Raw genomic sequence first — 26,082 nt, 5'->3', positions numbered from 1 at the left:
AAAATCAAAATTAGAATCAAAAACGAAAAAAAGAAAATTTGTTTAAAAAAAATAAATAATTTACTCACTCGACTGAAATATCTGGTATTGGTCTCGACGGTGGATTCTGTGAAAGAAAAATATTTTTATAAATTCTACATATAAGAATATATTTTTTTTTTTATTTTATTTTTCTCACCTTATCCACTTCATCTTCGCTATCATCGGAAAGACTCAAGTCGCGTTCCAAGTTCCTGTAACAAAAAAAAAATGAATATTTAAAAAATTATTTTTCTAAAAATAAATTTTAAAAAAACAAAATGCAAATATTTTGCGATTATCAAATGGGAATTTAAACACGTATTTTTTAAATGAAAAAAAATAATGATAACGATAAGTTTCAGAATTCAACCGGTTGATTCTGGTGGAATGCAGATTAATTAGTTTCCATCGAAAATATTATTTTTTTCCAAAAAAAAAAAAAAATGATGTAATTTTGTAAAAAGTGGCATCTGATAAATAAAATCGGAAAAAAAGGAGATAAATCTCTCTCTCTCTGTGACGAAATCGACAAATTCCTTTTGGAAAATGCTCAAGGGAATGGAAGATGAAAAAAAAAATTGCATAAAACGCAAAGTCTGTAACGTTCCACGGATCGAGATTGAAGCATTTCATTATAAAATGGAAGAAGTGGCAAGTAAAGTGGCAGAAAGTAGAAAGCAGCAAAGTCAAGTGGCGACCACATATTCAAACGATACACACAAGGCGGACATCGACCCTCCGCAAACTCATCAACACGCAACCTCTTGGCGGGCCCTTTTTCAATCCTAGGAGCATCAGCCACTCCTTTTATATCCGATAAAATTACCTTTTCAAACCGCATACTATACCTACTAGTAGATTTCCCCCTTCAAGTTTTGAATTTACATCTTGAATCTTCAATTCTCTCTCTGCCTATCTCTTTTTTTTTCTCTCTACTCTGTCATGAGTACAAAACATAATTTAAAAAAAAAAAATATCATAAATCCAAATTTCTGTTTTTTTATTTTGTTATTTGTAAAATATTATTATTATTATTATATTATTATTTTATATTATTATTTTATTAATATATTTTTATTAATATTGTTATTTTGTAAAATCTGTTTTTTTTCTTTCTAATAATTGCAGAAATTAATTTTGATCAGAAAAAAAAATTAAAAATGATTCGTTTGAGATATTCTGAAGAAAATAGTAAAAAATTGTCTTATTTCTTTATAGCGCGCTACTAAGTGCAAACATCATAATCGGGAAAAAAAAAGATATTTCTTATATTACATTCAAGGCTTCTTTAAGATACCAGATAAATCTGTTGCGCAGCATCGTTCATCATCCATTTAGGCTTGACCGATCATAATACACGTCCGCAACTTGAATGAAATACCAGTTATCTCCGCCTATTATCCTTTATTATTTACCACATTAACCGCCTCTGGTCATCATCTAATATGTTAATCTTCATCCCCTCGGCTATTGATCTCATCTTGATTATATCGCTATCGATATTTATATATATATATTGAAAGTCAAATTTGTCGCGTTTCAAGAAAAAAAAAAAAAAAATTGTTCAATTTCTTATTCCTTGAATTTAATAATAAAAAAAAATATATATTAATATTTACGGCACGTGGAATCTCATTTTGTAATAGGTATTTGATTTTTTTTTTTTTTATTTTCAAAGATGATACTTTAATAAATCACAATATATATGTGGAAACTGGATATTAGATATTTAAAATTCATATTCTTGTTGCCACTTGGGAAAAACTGGTTTTTTATCAATTTATTAACAGAGGTATATTTCTTGACTTGTAGATTCACATCTGTTCTTCATTATATACACAAAGTGATACTATTTTTTTTATTATTATTATTAAATTAACTGTTTTTATTCAAATGTCAATTATCGACTGTGAGTTTGTAATTAAATTAATAATTAAATTATTAATTAACGTAATAGTTAAATTAATAATTAAATTACTAATTAACGTAATTGTTAAATTAATAATTAAATTACTAATTAACGTAATAGTTAAATTAATAATTAATTATAATAATTTAACTATTGATTAATTGAAATTAATAATTAAATTATTAATTAACGTAATAATTAAATTAATAATTAAATTATTAATTAACGTAATAGTTAAATTAATAATTAAATTATTAATTAACGTAATAGTTAAATTAATAATTAAATTACTAATTAACGTAATAGTTAAATTAATAATTAATTATAATAATTTAACTACTAATTAATTATAATGATAAATTATTAATTAATTGTAATAATAAAATAACTATAATTAATAAAAAAAATAATTACTAATTAATTGAGAAAATAAAATTATTAATTAATTAGAATAATGAAATTAGTAATTAAAGTACACTGAAAAAAAATTATTTGATACAAATAAATATTTATTTGATAATACTCAAATTATTTGAAACAAATAAATTTTTTTGCCATTGTAATAGTTAAATTCACAGAAAATTAAAAGGCATTACAATGAGCTGTAACGCTTATTATTTTAATCTAATTTTGCTTATTTTAATACCAAAATGGATTAAAATAAGCAAAATTGGATTAAAATAATGAGCGTTGCAGCTTATTTTAATAACTTATAATTTTCTGTGATTAGTAACGAATTATATAATTATTTAATTAATAATTAATTATAATAATTAAATTACTAATTAAAGTAATAGTTAAATTAATAATAAATCCTAATAATTTAATTAGTAATATAATTAACGATAAAATTAGTAATATAATTAACGTTAAAATTAGTAATTAAATTAATAATTAAATTAAATATTAAATTAAATATTTATGAACTTCTTTATTTTACTGACAAGCGATAAATTTCTTATTTGCGTTAATTGACAATTATTTACAGACATAAAATTAATGGTAATTTATTTTTTGTTATAGACACTATGACAATACAAATAATAATAAATTAATTTTAATTAGCGTTATTTTATTATTTATTTTTTAGATTTAAATATTTAATTCAATATTATTGATATTAAAATTGCGAGAATTTCAATTTGTTTAAAAATTACTTTTACTACTGATAGTGAAATTAAAATTTTTTTTTTTTAAAGTACTGTCTGACTTAAATACTGGACTTTCACTACAATACAAGGATTTGGCAAGTCTGACTGAAATTCACTTTTACTACTTATAGGAAAATTACACTAATTCAAAGAGTACTGTGTCCGCCTAAAATTTATTTTCACTACTGTCAGCGTAATTAAAATTAAAAAAAAATCATGACTGACTCAAACTGTCGTTTACTACTTAATATAAAAATTAATAATGAAAATTTATAATTAATACAAAAATTAAAAACATTTTGTAATTATTTTTTTTTACAAAATTAGTTATTAATTAAAATAATTATAAATTATTAAATAAATTTATTTTATTAATTAATAAATAAATTAATTATATCAATTAATAAATAAATAAATTATATTAATTAATAAATAAATAAATTATATTAATTAATAAATAAATTAATTATATCAATTAATAGATAAATTAATTATATTAATTAATAAATAATTAATTATAATTAAAATATAATAAATTGTTAACTATTTCAATTGATCATAAAAGTTTCAAATTTGATAAACATTAAATCAAATAAAAATGAATTTCATTTTCAAGAGTGAAAAATTCGATATTTTATAGGAACAAATAATATATTGAGTTGGGAATTTTTTTTTTCTATTTTTTGAAGACCCCTTGAAGTGGGATAAGGTGTGCTCGCTTTACGAGAAGGTCGGCTAGTAAAGCATCGATAACCATCGACAGAAGGGGACTTAGTCGGTATACCACGGACTCAAGGTCATAAATCCTTGTTAATCGTGAGAAGGCATTGCCAACGGCATTCGATTCAGTTACACCTTGTATATAAGATTCTTTTTTTCGCCTCCATTTCTATATTATATTGAAGATGGTACTTGGCGGAGAAAATATTACAAAAAAAAAAAACGGGATGTATCATATTGTGTATTATTTGAGGCATTAAAAATAGATCAAGGTCTCTGAATCCCTATAGACTAAAAGGTACAAATCTCTTTAAAAAAAAAAATTATTATTGACTCAATAATAATAATAATTATTCGTTAATAATTTTTCTTTCCTACTACTTGAAAAATTTTCAAAAAATTCTTTTCCCTTTTTTTTGTGGGGGTAAATTTTCCAAAAAAAAGGATTTTTTTTTACACCGATGGTATTTCTCGTAATGAAAAATAAACAAAGAGCAACTAATGAGTTGAAATTATTGTTATGAGTAAAAGAGAAAAAAAAAGGACTTCGAAAAAAAAAAAACCGTAAAGGTAGTAATTTCGTAATTATGATTTTTAGCAAACCCAACACATATACACACAACAGGAAGCATCATCGTAAGGCGTCACAAAAGCAAAACCAATTTGAAATCTCACCGTCAAATAATAGTAATAATAATTCCTTTCCAAGAAATATATTTGTTCTCGAAGAAATATTACAAATCAGTCGGGCAAGCGCGATTAAAACGGAATCCACGCAAACGAAATGTAAAAATAATTTTCATTTTCCAATGAAATTGGCAAAATTATTACATATATATATTGTTTTATGCATGAAAAGAGTAATTTTTATTTTTCTTTTTAAATAACAATTATATAAATATAAAAAAATATATTATTAAACTATTTATTTATTTATATATTTATTTATTTATATATTTATTTATTTGTATATTTATTTATTCATTTAGGAAGAATTACAGTTATTTAATGAAAGAAACATTTTGATATGAAGCCATCTAGTTAAAACGATTGGTGGTAGTTTTAAAAAAAAAAAGAATTTTATTTTTTTTTTTTTTAAGGGTATATAGAGAGAAAGAGATAATATTTCTTTGTTCCATGCGAGAGAAGAAAAGCAGTTCGACTATAGTGAAATTGATTTGCAGCGGGTTGGTGACCCTCGTGTCGCCGATGGCGTACAACAACGAGGACGAAGAGGAGAGCGTCGAGTTCTCAAACCACCCATTCTCACCCCACCCCCACCCCCCCCCTCTTCAGCTTCCACCCTCATCCTCCCCCCCTCTGTGGATTTCTGTATACATATACTGCAACCAAGCAATCGATACAGTTGGCCCAGACTTTTCCATACATAACCATCTTGCTACTTACTTTTCATTTACTTACGATTTAACGCCTACATTTTTTAATCTATTTTTCATATATATATATATAGAGAGAGAGAGAGAGAGAGAGAGAGAGAGCCTATAAAGGATTGGCTATTTGCCTCGTGGCATTTAGCCAAGATATACGAGACTAATAATAATAATAATAATAATAATAATATCAGAGGCAACAATTTTTACTAATCTCTATAGCAAAATTTTTCGGATATTTAAATTTGCGAGGGAAAATTTTGCTTAAAATATTTTCGTGTATTTTAAAATAATATTTATGGGATTAGGCGAATATTGCTACTAATTTCTATAATTTCTGCTATCAATTAGTAGTTTTCTATTATCAATTAGTTTTTTCTATTATTGATTTGTAGTTTTATTTTCCTTAGTTATTTTCTACTATCAATTGGCAGTTTTCTACTAATAATTAGTCATTTTTTTACTTTTAATAAAATTTGTAGCTGTCTACTAAGTATTAGTTATTTTCTGCCAGTAATTGGTAATTTTTGTACTACAAATTAGTAGTTTTCTACAATCAATTAGCAGCTTTCTACTAATAATTAGTAATTTTTTACTTTTAATCAAATTAGTAGCTGTCTACTAAGTATTAGTCATTTTCTACTAATAATTAGTAATTTTTTGTACTACAAATTAGTAGTTTTCTACTTATAATTAGCAGTTTTCTACTAATAATGAGTCATTTTCTACTTTTAATTAAATTAGTAGCTGTCTACTAAGTATTAGTTATTTTCTACTTGTAATTAGTAATTTTTTGTACTACAAATTAGTAGTTTTCTACTATAAATTAGCAGTTTTCTATACTAATAATTAGTCATTTTCTACTTTTAATTAAATTAGTCGCTGTCTACTAAGTATTAGTTATTTTCTACCAGTAATTGGTAATTTTTTGTACTACAAATTAGTAGTTTTCTACTATAAATTAGCAGTTTTCTACTAATAATGAGTCATTTTCTACTTTTAATTAAATTAGTAGCTCTCTACTCAGTATTAGTTATTTTCTACTAGCAATTAGTAATTTTTTGTACTACAAATTAGTAGTTTTCTACTAATAATTAGTCATTTTTTACTTTTAATTAAATTAGTAGCTGTATACTAAGTATAATTTATTTTCTACTAGTAATTAGTAATTTTTTATACTATAAATTAGTAGTTTTCTACTATCAATTAGCAGTTTCCTTTTAATAATTAGTAATTTTCTACTAACAATTAAATTAGTCATTTATAACTACTTATTATTAGTTATTTTCTACTAATAATTACTTATTTACCTCTATCAATTAGTAGTTTTCTACCAATAATTAGTAATTTTTTGTACTACAAATTAGCAGTTTTCTACTTATAATTAGTAATTTTCTACTATCATTTAAATTAGTAGTTTTCTATTAATTATTAGATGTTTTCTACTAATTATTAGTTCTTTTCTACTAACAATTAGTAATTTTTTGTACTGCAAATTAGTAATTTTATACTACAAATTAAATTAGCAATTTTCTACCAATGCACAGAATATTATAAGGTATTAAAATAAGCTGCAACGTTTATTATTTTAATCCAATTTTGCTTATTTTAATACCAAAATGGATTAAAATAAGCAAAATTGGATTAAAATAATAAGCGTTGCAGCTTATTTTAATGCCTTTTAATTTTCTGTGTAATTATTAATTTTATACCAATAATTAGTATTAAAATATACTATATTATTTGAAAATATTTTTCTACACAAAAATTATTTCAGAATTGTTTACTTTCAACTTTTTCCCCCCCAAATAAAAAAAAAAACAAGTTACACCAAAGTTATACTGAAAAGTTTACAGTGATTCTTAAAAACTTTTCCCTCCTTTCGCAAAAAAATTACAAAAATAAAATTCTGAAGTTAAAAAATTTATTTTGAAAAAAAAGAGAACCTTTCTACTATATTTTTGCAAAAAAAAACTATATAAAGCATTTTTGGACATTGAAAACAAATTTTAAATATTTGGTGAAAATTTGTAACAAAATTGTCAGTAGAAAATACTAATTCATTTTGCAAATATAATAATAATTATACTATTATATTATTTCTAAATTTTTCTCCATAATAAAAATTTCAATTTGTCATTAGAAAAAAAAATGATTAAAAAATAAAAATGATTCTAAATAATTATCGCACGTACGACAAAATGAAGAAATTTGTAAACAACACTAGATTATGAATAATGTATAATAACTTTATAATAGCCATAGCAGAAATTGTGTCACCTTTCTTGAGGAAAGAGGAAAAAAAAAAATAATAATAATGCCACCGCGAGTTTAGCCTCAAGAAAGCGAAAACCTGCGCGTGGACATAATAACGCGATCTTGTGATAACTGCGCGCCGAGACGGATCGACACGATAATTATATACAATTAGAATGGTCAGTGTTTTGCTAAGTTTGCGCTAATAGGAAGTTTCTTGTTAATCGTAAAGAAGATAAATGCCTCGACAAAGTTTCTCACATATATATATATATAAAGTTTAGTTGTATGTCAAAAGCGCACATCAATTCGAAGATGAGGCGCGATTGTGTTGATATATATACATTGAGTGCAAACTTTAATGTCACAATTAAATCTCTCGCAGGGCAAAACTAATTTGATAAAATTGCCAGATGACTCGCAACATTTCATCTTGGGAGACAAATATAATAATGTTTCTTGTTTCGAATTCAATTGTGAAAATAGGGTCATGTTATAAAGGCGTTAATTTCACAATAATCTTTCGAAAAGGAAGAAAAAAAAAGAAAGAAGAAGAAGAAGAATGTCTAGAAACTCGACGAGACATTCAATTCTATAACGCTTGCAATTATATAATTATGTCACATTTGTTTTTGTCACCCAAGCTTTATAAAATTTATTAAAACATTTTTTTCTTCAATTTAAATTATTATTATTTTTTTTTTATTCGAAAAAAAAAATTTTTTTAAATAAATATTTTATTTGATAGTAGTAACCTATTTTATGGTCCATATTGGATGCTGTAGATTCGAATTGAAAAAAAAAATTCTCGCAAAATCCTTGAGCATTCTCCTTTAGGATAATTTCAGCCTTTTGTAACTTTAAACGTTGATAGTTTCAGCCTCTTATAACCCTAAACGTTGATAGTTTTAGCCTCTTATAATTTTAAACGCTTTTAGTTTAAGTCGCATGTTACTTTAAATGTTGGTAGTTTCAGCCACTTCTAACTTTAAACGTTGTTAATTTCAGCCACTTATTTTAAACGTTCACAGTTTCTGCCTATTTCAACTTTAAACGTTGATAGTTTTAGCCATCTATACATAGTTTCAGTCGCTTGCAACTTTAAACGTTTATAGTTTCAGCCACTTCTATCATTGAACGTTATTAAATTCAGCCATTTCCTAGTTTCAGTCTCTTTTAACTTTAAACGTTGGTAGTTTCAGCAATTTATTTTAAACGTTGACAGTTTCAGCCTCTTGTAACTTCAAACGTTGATAGTTTCAGCCGCATATAACTTTAAACGTTAATATTTTCAGCCGCTTACATTAACTTTTAACATTTATAGTTTCAGCCGCTTACATTTTTAAACGTTGATAGTTTCAGCCGCTTGTAACTTGAAACGTTGATAATTTTAGCCTTTTATACCTAGTTTCAGTCGCTTGTATCTTTAAACGTTCATAGTTCCAGCCACTTCTATCTTTGAACGTTATTAATTTTAGCCACTTCTTAGTTTTAGCCTCTTTTAACTTTAAACTTTGGTAGTTTCAGCCACTTATTTTAAACTTTGATAGTTTCAGCCGCTTATAACTTTAAACGTTGATAGTTTTAGCCACTTATAATCTAAAACGTTGATAGTTTCAGCCGCTTGTAACTTGAAACGTTGATAATTTTAGCCTTTTATACCTAGTTTCAGTCGCTTGTATCTTTAAACGTTCATAGTTCCAGCCACTTCTATCTTTGAACGTTATTAATTTTAGCCACTTCTTAGTTTCAGCCTCTTTTAACTTTAAACGTTGATAGTTTCAGCCACTTATTTTAAACTTTGATAGTTTCAGCCTCTTTTAACTTTAAACGTTTGTAGTTTCAGTCACTTATTTTAAACGTTGATAGTTTCAGCCGCATATAACTTTAAACGTTGATACCTTCAACCAGTGACAAAATTAAAGCAATAATTCTTTTTAAGACCGATTTTTTGGTCCACTATATTGGATGCTGTAGATTCGAATAAAAAAAAAATTTGAATCACCTCTGTAAAATAATTACCTAAACAATAACAATTAAATTTGAGAAAGTTGATAATATCTTTTTATTATTATCTAGTCAATATCTAGCTTGGGGTAAAAAGGATCAGCATATCGTGTATTGGTTAAGATCTCCTCTATAGTGAGCAAAACTGTTAATCCAGCTTTACGAGGTAGATAATATCGAGCTTTGTGTACAGCAAGAGAGAGAGAGAGAGAGTGAGAGAGAAGGACGATAATTCTCCTTGGATATCCAATAAGCAAGGAAAACGCTTGCCAAGTGCCTCACGATCGAAGATTACCAGACTCTGTCTCTACCACATAACCCCTGTCAAGTGGCGTGCATGGGAAAGTAACGCTCCCTCTTTATGCTCCTGATTAAGGAAGCGTGGCCAAATTGTCGCCCTTCCTATCAACTCAACCACGACAAAGAAAGTCGTGCAAAAAAAAAGAAAGAAAAGAAATCCTCCCCCTAAGGACAATTTTTACACTCTCCTCTAAATATATAGGGGAAACCTTTTCATTTTCTCTCTTTCTCTTCTTAGACTATAATCTCCCACTCAAGATTTGTCACTGTTATTCCAGGACTTTATAGAGAGAGGGCGTTAATTGATGACAAATTTCTATCTTGATATCAACTAACTTTCATTAAATTATTTTAATTATTAATTAATAAACTATTATTTATGAATTAATAAAATTTTTAAACTACAAATGGCTGAAACTGTCATTAATTATTAGCGTTTTTAAATTATTATCCGAGGCTGAAAGTACCATTTTTTTGTTACTATTATTGCCTGAAACTATAAACGTTTTGATATCAACGTTTCAACTAATATGTGGCTGAAACTATCATTATTACATTATTATATGATACTATCAATGTTTCAAATTAACATCAGAGGCTGAATTTAAAATTTGTTTAAACCATTACTTGAAATTATTAGTTTTAAATGACTAATTACTATTACTAATTACTATCATTGATGAAAATTAACAACGTTTTAAATAAATGGCCAAAACTACAATTTGTTAATATTATCAGTGTTTTCAATTACTAATAGCTGAAATTACCATTTATTAAAATCTTCAACGTTTTAAATTATAAATGGCTGAAACTACCATTGCTTACTATTATCAGTGTTTTAAATAACTAATGGCCGAAACTACAATTGGTTAATATTATCAGTGTTTTAAGTTGCTAATGGCTGAAACTACCATTTATTAAAATCTTCAACGTTTTAAATTATAAACGGCTGAAACTACCATTTATTAAAATCTTCAACGTTTTAAATTATAAACGGCTGAAACTACCATTGCTTACTATTATCAGTGTTTTAAATTACTAATGGCTGAAATTACTATTTATTAAAATCTTCAACGTTTTAAATTATAAATGGCTGAAACTACCATTGCTTACTATTATCAGTGTTTTAAATTACTAATGGCCGAAACTACAATTGGTTAATATTATCAGTGTTTTGAGTTACTAATGGCTGAAACTACAATTAATTAAAGTTATCAACGTTTTGAATTCCTAATGGCTGAAACTACTATTTATTACAATTATCAGTGTTTTAAATTATAAATGGCTGAAACTACCGCGATGTTTCCAACTAATATTTGATTGATCCAAATACATGTTTGATTCAAATAAATATTTCCTTAATCTAAACAAACGTTTGGTTCGTTTAATAAATTTTACGAAAGAATGTAAAAATTCTATAAAAATAATTTTTTTATAAAAATTGTCAACAAAAAAAAAATAAAAATAAGTACATTAAATCATAAAAGAAGAAAAAATCGTGTTAATAAAAAAAAAAACAACTCGCCCAATTTTAATCTTATCATATCACAAGAATGAACAATCAAAAGCGCGAATTGGATGTAAATCAAGCAAGAGTGCAAACTGATCAGTTAAAACATGCAATCAATAGAAAGAGAGAGGGAGGTAGAGAGAGAGAGAAATGTAATTAGCTGAAGAGAACCATGATCAGTTTGAAAAGCTAAAATCCAATTAACTCAAGTATTTGACCGGCTAAAGTTTCGGGTCAGCTGAAACAGTATATATTCATCTCTTCTCGACTGCTCCGTTTTCGCAGCTATCCAATTAATTTAAGTACGAACCTCTCTCTCTCTCTTTCTCTCTTTAAAAAGTCAAAGTATATATATCTATATATATATATATAAAAAATCTAATTTACAAAAGAGCAATTTTTGCAGTAGCACGACATCATTTCATCTCACGCCGCGCGCAAAAGATCAAAGCATCCAAAGTATTCTGCCCATTGGTCTCGATACATCCGCCTTGGGAAAAGTTTCCGCGAGGTTGATTTTAAAAAAGAAACGGAAATAAGTGTTTTTGCTACTCGGTGAAGCGTCTTTGTCGCGTACGATGAGGGGGGGGAGGGAGGGGAAGAGAGTTACCCACAGAGAGCTAGAATTTGTGGAGTTGGTAGTAAGTTCTTGGGGGCCATTAACGAGAGGGAGAGAGAGAGAGAGTGAAATAGAGGAGGACAGGAAGTTCTGAGAGAGAGTGAGAGGAAAGAGAGAAAACTGCAGAGTCGGTGGCAGAAGGTGGATGAGGATGAGAATAAGGATGCCATGGAGGATAAAGAGGGTCGAGGGGGACAGGGGGGAGGTAAAAGGAGAACTTATGGAAGGGGGTGTAGATTCCACAAGCCAGACTAGCAAGCTGCTTGTTGCGAATAACTTCGGAAGTTCCAACGTACACTCTCCCTCTTTATCCTCTCTCTCTCTCTCTCTCTCACCCTCCCTCTTTCTCTCTGTCCCTCCTAACCTCTCTTTTATCATCGCTGTCTTTTCCAATCTCTCTTCTTCTCTCTCCCTCTCTCACTATTTCTGTCTCTACTATTTCTACTATTTCTACTATTTCTACTATTTCTACTATATCTCCTATTTCTACTATTTCTACTATTTCTATTTTTCAACTATTTATATTTCTAGTATTTCGGTTTCTACTATTTCAAGTATTTCTATTTACACTATTTCTATTTCTACTATTTCTGGTATTTCTACTAATTTTCTTTCCACTATTTCTATTATTTCTGTTTCTACTATTTCACCTACTTACATTTCTACTAATTCATTTAGTAAAATTTACTAATTAAAGAAAGTAGCCTTACTAAATAAACTAGCAGTATTTTTTAATAACAATCAGTTTTTTTTACTAAGAATTAGTAATAGTTTTGACTAATTTTTACTAAAAAAAAGATTAATTGACAGTAGAATACTACTAATTGATAGAAGAAAACTACTAATTTAATTGATAGTAGAAAGTGACTAATTAATAGTAGAAAAATACTAATTGATAATAGAAAATAACTAATTTAAATGCTAGTAGAAAACTACTATTTAATTTATAGTAGAAAATGACTAATATTTAGTAGAAAACTAAATTAGGATTGGTACTAATTAATTGGAACCAATTAGGATTGGTAGTAGAAAATTACTAATAGATATTAGAAAACTACTAATTAATAGTAGAAAATTACTAACTACTAGCAGAATACTTCTAATTGGTAGTGGAAAATTACTAATGGAAATTAGAAAACTACTAATTGATAGTAGAAAATAACTAATTAGTAATAGAAAATTACTAATTACTAGCAGAAAACTACTAATTAATAGTGGAAAACCATTAATTAATATAGTAGAATCCTATTAATTACTAGCAGAAAACTACTAATTAATAATGAAAAACCATTAATTAATATAGTAGAAAACCATTAATTAATAGTACAAAACTACTAATTAATAGTAGAAAACTACTAATTTAATTGATAGTACAAAGTGACTAATTATTAGTAAAAAAATACTAATTGATAATAGAAAATAACTAATTTAATTGGTAGTAGAAAACTACTGTTTAATTTATAGTAGAAAATGACTAATATTTAGTAGAAAACTAAATTAGGATTGGTACTAATTAATTGGAACCAATTAGAATTGGTAGTAGAAAATTACTAATAGATATTAGAAAACTATACTAATTAATAGTAGAAAAATACTAACTACTAGCAGAATACTTCTAATTGGTAGTGGAAAATTATACTAATCGATATTAGAAAACTACTAATTAATAGTAGAAAACCATTAATTAATAGTAGAAAACTACTAATTAATAGTAGAAAACTACTAATTAATTGCAAAAAACTACTAATTAATAGTAGAAAATTACTAATTAATTTAGTAAAGCTACCATTTCAATTAGTAAACTTTACTAAATAAATTAGTAATTTTCTACTGTCAATTAGTCATTTTTGCCAATAAAAATCAGTGAAAACGATAATAGTACTGCGCTAATACTAATTTATTAATTTCCAGTAGGAAAGCAATAAGAATGAAAAAAAAAAATCCAAATTATAAATGAGGCTCGATTTTCTTTGTCGCGACTCGATTCTTTTTCTGATGCTTGGTCGTGAGTTGCATCTCGTGTTATGTATCGTCTGGCTCTCGAACCCTCTTGCAAGTTCCGCTTTTACCCCTCCCTCCCTCTCTCTTTCTCTCTCTCTCTCTCTGCCCTCTTTTGGTTACGCCATTGCTATTCGCGCATATACAGCGTGCTATATTCCATAGACTCTGATATCGCGAACGCCGGTATATGTACTGTACAGCAACTAGCGTTGGTAATAATTTCGCCTCTATCCGGCTTAAGAATGAGTAAGTGAGCTGAATCTGTGTGTGTGTTCTCGTCTGCGAGAGAGATAGCGGTTCGCGCTTCACTCGTTAAAGTCCGGGGAAAAAAGTCTATATAATCAAAAAAAAAAAAAAAAAAAAAGAAAAGTATAAACTTCGAATAAAAAAAAATTTCAGACTATTAGCTTTGAAATAACTGGGATCGGCTTTAAAGTTTTTAGATGGAAAGAGAGAGAGAGAGAGTTCATATTAATGATCGGAAGAAGCCATTCAAGTGTTATACATGTGTAGATGAGGTGTTAAAATACAAGTGTTATGCTCAAAATAGGTTCAATAGCTTCAAGAAACAATATTCAGAAACTAGATCAAAGTTTCAAAAAGAGTAATTTTTAAATTCTTTTAATTTGCATAATAGCTTCAAAAATGGGAACTAATTTTTTTTTCTACAAATTTTAGAATTTTTTGTTTTTATTAATTTTCTATGTTTCTAAAAATTATTATTATAGTATCTAAATATGAATTAGTTACTTTTGATTGATTTAACTGCGACGATTTGTTTATTAAAGGAAATAGTTACGGATTTGAGTAATTTTTAGTTAAAAATTAAGGATTATTAGTATAGAAAACTAATAATTCAGTTAGTAATACTACTATTTTAATTAGTAATACTAACTGTTAGTAGAAAACTACTAATTAATATAGTAGAAAACTACTAATTAATAGTAGAAAACTACTAATTAATAGTAGAAAACTACTAATTAGGATTTACTAATTAAGATATAATAGCCTTTTAAAAGGAATTAGTAGTTTCCTACTACTAATGAGTAGTTATCTACTAACAATTACTAGTTTTCTACTAACAATTAGTATCAATAATTAAATATACTAATAAATAGTAGGCCTACTAAATAAATTAGTAATTTTCTACTATTACTGAGTAGTTATCCACTAATAACTACTTTTCCACTAATAATTAGTCATTTTCTACTATTACTGAGTAGTTATCCACTAATAACTACTTTTCCACTAATAATTAGTAATTTTCTACTAATAATTAGTATTACTAATTAAATATACTATTAAATAGTAACCCTAATTAATTAGTAGTTTTCTACTAATAATTAGTAGTACTAATTAAAATAGTAGCCCTACAAAATAAATAATTAGTTTTCTACTATAACAATTAGTTATTTTTGACTTAAAAACGGTTAATTTATTTATTGAACCAGCGCAGTTAATTTCGTTAAAATAAACAATTATTTAAATTGAATAATAAGTTTTTCTTATTGTAAACAAAATTTTCTTTTGCTTCTTCCGCTTTCAAGCGCACGGCAAATAATAATTTTCCTTCTTTTGCTGATTCAAAAATACCTAGTATTTAAAAGATTACTTACAAAATGGAATCCATTTGCAATTCTCGCGTTCGCGAAACTTCTGTAATTACTCCCAAGAGCCATTTTGCAAAATTTAAAGTCTACCCAAAACTTTTAGGTAATATAACTGACTTTTATACTGTATATATATATATAATATATATTGATCCTGTGAATTTTATACAAAGTTTACCGAATAATTATACTTCCCACAAGACTAGAATTTTTTTTTTCCTTTATCCGTAATATACAAAAAAATATTTATTTTTTATAATAATTTTACATTTCTGTATTATTATTATTTTTATTGTTATTATTATTTTATTGTTATTACTATTTATTTAATAATATATTTAATAATTTTATATTTATTATCGTATAAATTTTTCTATATTATTTTAAACACTTATAAAAATAGATTAAACATTAATATATATCTTAGAAAATGTTAATTTCAGAATTACATCTATATATATAAAATTGATATAAATATTAATTTTAATTTCAATTAAAGGTCCAAAGTGAATTATAATTTAATTTTGATCAGACTTTGCAAATTTAATAATCTCCTTAATATGTTTCCATATCTATATACTATTTCTAGATATAGATATAGATATTAAAATATTAAAACCCTTACTATAATTGAATATAACGATTATAGAATGAATACATATAATGTTAAATATTAATGGAGAATATTATATTGAAAGTTATTTAGACAATTTACAAGTTAAAATTGGAAAGACATAATTTGTCGAGACTATAAGAAACTAAAATTGTCACATCGATAAAATATTAAACTAATGGTTTATTCAAATAAAATACATATAAAGGAGAGAGAGAGAAATTGAATTTTCAATCGAAATCGATATCTAAAAGAGATGGGAAATCCCTCTTCGAAATGTGATATAATATAACCCACACAAACGAAGAGATCAAAGCTACACTGAAAATCCTTAAAGATAGAGAGAAAGAGCAGGGCTTGAAAATATCGTTATTGAGCGCATATAACGTGAAATTTCACCGAAATTCCCATCTGTCATTATATATATGTGAATAAAAGTAAATAATACGAATAAAACCATGTTCAAAGGGAAATTTCATTATACGTCTCTAAAGTTATAATTTTCATTTATTCGCTACAAAGATTTTTTAAAAATATGACACAAACATATTTTCTTTTCAATCAACTTTCATTTTTATTTTTCATTACTTGCCAGTAACCGTTTTTTTCTTTCTATTTTTATTAATTTCAAAAAAAAGAGGAATTTTTTAAAATTAGTTTAAATTACTTTTAATTAGTTAATTTTTTTATTATTTATTTTTTTTTTTTAAATTATTATTTTTATTCATTACTTTTTAATCTTATATCTCAAATTTGCTATTTAAAAAAAATTTCATTTTTTTTCTTAAAATTCTCTTTGTCAATAATTCTAAGTAAACGTGCGACTATCACGACGATAATCTTGTTACTTTAATGAAACACATAGTCGAAATTTCAAACTCAAATCACTGGACCTTCAAATTTCTCAGGTAAATTTAAAAGGTCAATATTCACACGACTCACTTTCATCTATTCTCATTTGAAGAATAAAAAAAAATGCAATCCAACTTAATTCCATTAAGACAAAATTTACAAAAAAAATTAAAATTAATACAATTATAAATTTTTAATTTTACAATTTACCAAAAAAAAATTTATTTCATTAAAATTTTTAAAACAACGTAATATTTTTTTTTCACAAAATCAAAATTTTTTTCAATTACCATTAAAAAAAAAAAACCGGCGCAAAATAAAATTGAATATTTAACAAAATAAACGTCAGTTCAACATTATAACGAAGAAGCGCGCGATGCTATTAAATTACCTTGGACAGTAAGTATCGAGAAGTGCAATAAAAGATGACATATAATTAAGTATAGTTCATCAAGCGACCTTGAAAAATTACAAAGTTAACTGAGACAAGTCTGCAATGTTGGAGTGGAAGCCTATTAAAGAGGATTTACCGGCTTTACGTTCATAAGTCGTCGTTACGAGTTCTCGGTTACACGTTTTAACATTCTGCTTTTGACTTATAAGCGCAAGAAAATGAAAAAAAAAAAAAAGAACCACGAGGATCCGCGAAAAAGATCCGGATTCAAATTATTACTCTGGGAAAATTAAACTTTTACTACTGCGGCGGTCTTTTTTATACCTTTAATTATCCAGACAATAAGAATTCATCGTTTCATTTATTTTCAAATCTAATAATAATAATGATAACAATAACAATAACAATAACAATAACAATAACAATAACAATAATAATAATTATAATAATAATAATATATAAATAATTAGCTGTATATACTGTAAAAAAAATTTATTTTATATTCAAATAATCCGTTACTTAACTATTATCAAATAAATATTTACTCGAACCAAATAAAAAACCAAATAATTGAATTAAGTAAACTATATTTGAACCAATAATTTCTGTATAAATTTCAAACAAATAAAATTTATTTAATTCAATTATTTTGTTAAAAAAAATATTATTTGGTTCGAGAAAATCTCTATTTTTGATAATAGTAAAGTAATGGATTATTTAAATAAAATAATTTTTTTTTTAAACAATTATTTTATCAATTATATTTTTATATAACAATTATATAAATAATTCCAAACAATATATCGCAATGACAAATTAAAATAAAAAAAAAAAAAAACCAAAATAAAGAAACATTATTTTTCTTTGAGAGAATATTGCGAATATAAAATTACAGACTTTTATAATGATGGAATTAAGTGACTGGAATTTCGTCATAGGACGTGGCAATCCGCAATATGTTGCAATCACTGACGTTGGATTGATTAAAAAAAAAAAAAAGAAACCGATAAATATATTCGTCCATTGTACTCTACATAACAAAGTTGTGATTTATCATATTTTTTATTCATGCAAAGAAAAGTAATTCGATAATTTGCAATTTGTAACTTTTTTTTTTTTTTTTTTAAATCGAGAACAAATGAAAAAAAAGTAAAATAGATATATAGAGAAAAACTTATGAAGCATTTTTTAATGTATATAATAATATATAAAGAATTGAACATAATCGTTCCGCAAAGCAAGAGTTGGAAGTGAGGTCACGCTCCACTTCCCCCGTGCATACAACACACACACACTCACACATAGATAAAAACTTCTCTTTTATTGTCTCCTTCATTACTGCAAACTGTTGATAATCAAAGCGCCCCCGCTCTCTCTCTCTCTCTCCCTAAAAACGACAACAATCCTCAAAGCTATTCCATTCCGACAAAAAAAAAAGATAAAAAAAAACTAATCCGATTTCCGACTTATATATATATATCTTGGAATTATCGTTTTTATGCAATGTTCTCGAATCTCTCTCTCTCTCTTTTTTTTTCTTCAAACCCTTTGTGTAATTTGTAAAATTAACTGAAAACAATCACATCGTTTTAAAATGTACGATTGCTTTAATTTCGTCACTGGCTGAATGTATCAACGTTTAAAGTAAGAAGTGGATAAAACTATCAGCGTTTAATGTTATAAGTGGCTGAAATTATCAATGTTCAAAGTTATAAACAGCTGAAATTATCAACGTTTCAACTTATAAGCGACTGAAACTATTAACGTTTAAAAGAAAGAAGTGGCTGAAATTATCAACGTTAAAAAATTACAATCAACTTAAATTATCAACGTTCAAAGTTATGAGCAACTGAATCTCGAAACGTTTAAAATTGGAAAAGGACTGAAAGTATCAAAAAACTAGTATTAATTCAGACTACTAATGTGTGAAGTTAGTAGCGGCTGAAAATAAGAATGTTTAAAATTATAAGCGGATAAAATTATCAACGTTGAAAGTTCTAAGCGACAGAAACTAACAACGTTAAAAGTTATAAGTGGCTGCAATTATCAACGTTTAAACTTATAAGCGATTAAAACTATAAACGTTTAAAATTGTAAGGGGCTGAAACTATTAACATTTAAAGTTGTAAGCGGCTGAAACTATCAACGTTTAAAGTTGTAAGCGGCTGAAATTATCAACGTTTAAAGTTATAAGCGGCTGAAACTATGAACGTAGAAAACTATAAGGGCCTAAAATTATCCACGTTTAAAGTTATAGGCGGCTGAAACTATTAACGTTTAAAAGAAAGAAGTGGCTGAAATTATCAACGTTAAAAAATTACAATCAACTAAAATTATCAACGTTCAAAGTTATAAGTAACTGAATCTCGAAACGTTTAAAATTGGAAAGGACTGAAACTATCAAAAAACTAGTATTAATTCAGACTACTAATGTGTGAAGTTAGTAGCGGCTGAAAATAAGAATGTTTAAAATTATAAGCGGATAAAATTATCAACGTTGAAAGTTCTAAGCGACAGAAACTAACAACGTTAAAAGTTATAAGTGGCTGCAATTATCAACGTTTAAACTTATAAGCGATTAAAACTATAAACGTTTAAAATTGTAAGGGGCTGAAACTATTAACATTTAAAGTTGTAAGCGGCTGAAACTATCAACGTTTAAAGTTGTAAGCGGCTGAAATTATCAACGTTTAAAGTTATAAGCGGCTGAAACTATGAACGTAGAAAACTATAAGGGCCTAAAATTATCCACGTTTAAAGTTATAGGCGGCTGAAACTATTAACGTTTAAAAGAAAGAAGTGGCTGAAATTATCAACGTTAAAAAATTACAATCAACTAAAATTATCAACGTTCAAAGTTATAAGTAACTGAATCTCGAAACGTTTAAAATTGGAAAGGACTGAAACTATCAAAAAACTAGTATTAATTCAGACTACTAATGTGTGAAGTTAGTAGCGGCTGAAAATAAGAATGTTTAAAATTATAAGCGGATAAAATTATCAACGTTGAAAGTTCTAAGCGACAGAAACTAACAACGTTAAAAGTTATAAGTGGCTGCAATTATCAACGTTTAAACTTATAAGCGATTAAAACTATAAACGTTTAAAATTGTAAGGGGCTGAAACTATTAACATTTAAAGTTGTAAGCGGCTGAAACTATCAACGTTTAAAGTTGTAAGCGGCTGAAATTATCAACGTTTAAAGTTATAAGCGGCTGAAACTATGAACGTAGAAAACTATAAGGGCCTAAAATTATCCACGTTTAAAGTTATAGGCGGCTGAAACTATTAACGTTTAAAAGAAAGAAGTGGCTGAAATTATCAACGTTAAAAAATTACAATCAACTAAAATTATCAACGTTCAAAGTTATAAGTAACTGAATCTCGAAACGTTTAAAATTGGAAAGGACTGAAACTATCAAAAAACTAGTATTAATTCAAACTACTATAGTGTTTAGTTAGTAGCGGCTGAAACTATGAACGTTTAAAATTATAGGCGGATGAAATTATCAACGTTAAAAGTTCTAAGCGACAGAAACTAATAACGTAAAAGTTATAAGTGGCTGAAATTATCAACGTTTAAACTTATAAGCGATTGAAACTATAAACGTTTAAAAATGGTAAGGGGCAGAAACTATTAACGTTTAAAGTTGTAAGCGGCTGAAACTATCAACGTTTAAAGTTGTAAACGGCTAAAATTATCAACGTTTAAAGTTATAAGCGACTGAAACTATAAACGTACAAAACTATAAGGGCCTAAAATTATCAACGTTTAAAGTTATAAGCGGCTGAAACTATAAACGTACAAAACAATAGTTTATAATAAATAATTTTAGGCCCTTATATATAAGGGCCTAAAATTATCAACGTTCAAAGTTATAAGCGGCTGAAACTATCAACGCTGAAAAGAAAGAAGTGGCTGAAACTAACAACACTTAAAGTTATAAATGGCTGAAATTATCAACGTTAAAAATTACAGCCAAATAAAATTATCAACGTTCAAAGTTATCAGCGACTGAGTCTGGAAACGTTTAAAATTGGAAAGGGCTGGAAGTCTCAAACAACTACTATTAATTCAGACTACTAATGTGTGAAGTTAGTTACGACTGAAACTATAAACGTTTAAAATTTTAAGAGGATGAAATTATCAACGTTTCAAGTTACAAGCGGCTGAAATTATCAACGTTTAAAGTTTTAAGCGATAGAAACTATCAAAGTTCAAATTTATAAGTGGCTGAAATTATCAATGTTTAAAATTATAAGGGGCTAAAACTATCAACATTCAAAATTGTAAGCGGCTGAAACTATTAACGTTCAAAGTTGTAAACGGCTGAAATTATTAACGTTCAAAGTTGTAAACGCCTGAAATTATCAACTCGGTTTAAAGATATAAGCGACTGAAATGTTTAAAATAAGGAACGACTGAAATCAACAACGTTTAAAATTAAAAATGGCTGAAACTATATCAACGTTTAATGTTGTAGACGATAAAACTGTCATCGATTGAAATTATCAACGTTTTATATTACTACAATGAGTGAAACTAAATACTATGACAGGAAAAACATCTCAACGTTTCAAATTTTTAATAGCTAAACCTATCAACGTTTCAAGCAGTTTATAATTTTTTTTCTCAACTCTGTATAAAAGTCGGGAATAATCTTTTTATAAATTCTCTCTTTCTTACTTAAAATTTTATCCAACCAACTTTAAATGAAAAATTCAAGTTCCACTATGGTTTAAGTGAATCCTTCTATTCAATTATGAAAGTTGAGGGCATTATTGTTTTATCTTTTTTCCCTTGTTTCATTTTTTCTTTTTTCTTTTCTATCTATATATAAAGCAAAGTGGGGGAAAAAAAAGTTTTATAAAAAATTCTTTTCCACTACACTGATCTTATTCGTCAAAGTTTTTTTTGCAGGGAGAGAGAGAGAGAGGAAAGTTACTAATCAATTCGAAAAAGAAGGAATAGAAAATACACTCTACTCTCTAAATCTGAATTAGTAAAAATTTCAACTAATTTGAATTAGTATTTAAACAAATTAATGGTAATATTTTACTAAAAATTAGTGAAAATTTCTACTAATTTGAATTGGAGGCAAATTTTCACTATAATGCAAATTTAGAGAGAATGTATGTATTCCTGATTGAAGTGAGGAAATCTTGACTATTGTCGATATAGTGCAAATGTTATGGAGACGGTTCACGCACATCATTGGAGAAATACGAAACTTTGATTGTGTGTTACAATGCTCAATAAATCCGAGTATATACAAGTTGGAGAAGTTCGCACGGTAGACTGGCTTTGCGATATCGTAACGACGTAATAAAGCGAAGAGCAATTTACCAACAATCAGATTCTGCATTACGCCGGAAGAAGATTTTGGATCCAATCACTTTTCGCCTTTTTATATAAATTGTATTTTAAAACTAAATTTCAAAAAAAAATTAATTAACAATTTTTTACGCACCCACAAAAATTCTTTTGTCTCAGAGCCAAATAAATATTAATTTAATGCAAATAAATTTTGTATTTACTATAAATATAAAATTTTATTTACGCCAAATAAATAGGGCTATATAGTAAATTCTGAGACAAATATAAGTTTATTTAACACAAATATATATTATATTTGGTGCAAATAAAACATTTCTCTGGGTGTAAGTTTTTTAACTTTTCAATAATTAAAAACGTTTAAAAAAAAAAAAAAAAAAAAAAAAACTGTTCAGAGAACCGAACTCATATTATTGAGACCAATAATTCATGTTTTCAATAACAGCAGTAAATTAGCAAAGGGTTTAGAGTTTCCTTCGAAAAAAAATCACGTTACACCCTGTGTTTTAAAGATAAACAAATGACGGGTTTTTTTATTTAAAAAAAAAGGAAATAAAGATTGATGCGATCAACTCCCACGTCATGTGTATATATATATACATGAACTTTACGCCTTTGTCAGAAGCGAACAACATTCCAGAAGGTACTAAAAATCCCCTGACGATCGTTTCTTCTGCACGTGGTAATCGTACAATGAAACGCAATGGATGGAAAAATGTAGTTTCACGTTGACCTTGCATTGATTTACGCTTGTTCCATCTTTCCAGGAAAGTTTTACTACACCGTGAAAGATATCCCTTAAATATATATATATATATATATTGTATATTTCCCATCTAAAAAATTTTGTAATTTACTCTCTTTCCGCTTTAAATTTACTGTTATATATCAAAACTCAATAAAATATGAAAAAAATAATAATAATAAAAATGGGCAAATTGTTAGAAAAATGCTACTGGAAAAAAAATTTATTTGATTCAAATAATCGGTTACTTGACTATTAAATAAATGTTTATTTCTATCAATGATAATTATTATTTGAATCAATGATATTTATTTTAAATACAAAAATTATTGATTTAAATACTGTTTATTTAAATGAGAATTATTTATGCCAAATAAAAAATATTTGGTACAAATACAGTTTATTTGGCAACAAAAAAAAATTATTTGGTGCAAATACAGTAAATAAATTGTATTTGTTCCAAAAAATGTATTTGTAACAAAAGTTATTTGGTACAAATACAGTTTATTTAGTACCAATAAAAATTATTTAGCACAAAGAAGAATTAATTGGTACAAATAAATATTATTTGGTACAAATACGTATTATTTAGTACAAATAAATATTATTTAGTACAAATAAGTATTATTTGGTATACAAATAGGTATTATTTGTCACAAATAAAAATTATTTGGTGCAAATACAAATTATTTAGCACAAATAGGAATTAATTGGTACAAATAAGTATTACTTGGCACAAATAAGAATTACTTGGTACTAATAAATATTATTTGGTACAAATAAAAAATATTTGGTACAAATACAGTTTATTTGTCACAAAAAAAATTATTTGGTACAAATACAGTTTATTTGGCACAAAAAAAATTATTTGGTACAAATACAGTAAATAAACAGTATTTGTTCCAAAAAATGTATTTGTAACAAAAGTTATTTGGTACAAATACAGTTTATTTAGTACCAATAAAAATTATTTAGCACAAATAAGAATTAATTGGTACAAATAAGTATTATTTGTCACAAATAAGAATTACTTGGTACTAATAAATATTATTTGGTACAAATAAGTATTATTTAGTACAAATAAGTATTATTTGGTACAAATGAGTATTATTAAGTACAAATAAGTATTATTTGGTACAAATAAGTATTATTTAGTACAAATAAGTATTATTTGGTACAAATGGGTATTATTTGTCCCAAATAAAAATTATTTGATGCAAATAAAAACTATTTAGCACAAATAAGAATTAATTGGTACAAATAAGTATTATTTGGTACAAATAGGTATTATTTGGCAGAAATAAAAATTATTTGATGCAAATACAAATTATTTAGCAGAAATAAAAATTATTTGTTTCTAAATTAATACATATTATATATTTATTAAATAATCGATTATTATTGAATCAAATAAAAATTTATTTTCAGTATATGATAAGTATCCTGTTGATAATAATTTGAATTTAATTTTCTTAATATATGTATTGTATATAGTCAGTGTAGTTAGTTAATGAAACCTAATAAGTTTGTTAATTAAATCTTGTATTCAGATTACCGAGAGCACGTTGTTTGAGATTATATATATATATATATATCAGGGATGTGTCCGGAAATGCCATTTTTGTTCTGTTCCGTGCCAGTGCCACGGAACAAAAATATTTACATATTTAGTTCCGTGCCAAGGCACGGAACAAAAATGGTTGTGTATTCAGTTCCGTGCCGAGGCACGAAATGAAAATGTATATATATTTAGTTCCGTGCCAAGGCATGGAACGAAAATAGTTGTATATTCAGTTCTGTGCCGTGGCACGAAACGAAAATGGTTGAATATTTAGTTCCGTGCCAAGGCATGGAACGAAAGTAGTTACATATTTAGTTTCGTGCCGAGGCACGAAACAAAAATGGTTATATATTTAGTTCTGTGCCAAGGCATGGAACGAAAATAGTTGTATATTTAATTCCGTGCCAAGGTACAAAACAAAAATTTACAGGTATTTATTTTCGTGCTATAAGTACAGAATAAAATTAATTATTTAGGAATATTATTCCGTTCCAAATACGTAAACAACAATAAATGAGAACAGATTGTCGGGCCTGTTTACATTAAGTGTCCTTGCACTCAAGGATATTATCTCTCAAATTCGTTATATGTCCAACATTAGAAATGAAAAGAGACAAGAAAATGTTTTTATTCTAAATAATATGTACTTAGTCTCTTATTATAAAAAAATCAAACCACAGCTTTATGAGTTACAAGCGTAATACTTTTTAATAAAATTGATAAAATCAATTACTCGACTACAATAAAATGTATCATATAAAGGGTGGTATTATTAATAAGGGGCTCTCCATAAAATAAGTCAACAATATTTTATTCTTTTTATAACCCCCGGCCCCCCTCGTTATCAATAGGATTACTTTTTCTAAACAGTAATGTGCTGTGGGAACAGTTACTTTTTTTAACGAGTAACGCGTTACCGTTATTTTTTCTATGCAGTAACATACAATCTTTACTGTAACTATTTTTAAAAAGTGACGCGTTACCGTTACTTTTTGTAAAAAGTATCGCTAATCGTGACCAATACATTTTTTAAAAAATAATTCGTTAACATTCTTTTTTTAAACAGTAACGCGTAATCGTTACCGAT

The 26,082-nt window shown here is 26.5% G+C and overlaps 1 protein-coding gene across 7 annotated transcripts in view; it reads right to left on the bottom strand.

Annotated features, from left to right (window-relative positions):
• The window catches only part of LOC127282010 (AF4/FMR2 family member 4-like), a 225,096-nt gene that overhangs the window by 11,783 nt on the left and 187,231 nt on the right, over positions 1-26,082 (bottom strand). For all 7 annotated transcript variants that reach the window (XM_051306070.1, XM_051306069.1, XM_051306071.1 and 4 more), the window contains 2 exons: positions 179-233; positions 69-106 (listed from right to left, as the gene is read on the bottom strand). In XM_051306070.1, the coding sequence (XP_051162027.1) occupies positions 69-106; positions 179-233 (93 nt within the window). The remainder of the gene's footprint in view (positions 1-68; positions 107-178; positions 234-26,082) is intronic.

The sequence above is a fragment of the Leptopilina boulardi genome, unplaced genomic scaffold (assembly GCF_019393585.1).
Source record: "Leptopilina boulardi isolate dan_hultmark-lab unplaced genomic scaffold, ZJU_Lbou_2.1 LbouV2_278, whole genome shotgun sequence".
Lineage (NCBI taxonomy): Eukaryota > Metazoa > Arthropoda > Insecta > Hymenoptera > Figitidae > Leptopilina > Leptopilina boulardi.
This window is presented reverse-complemented; position numbering and strand designations above follow the sequence as displayed.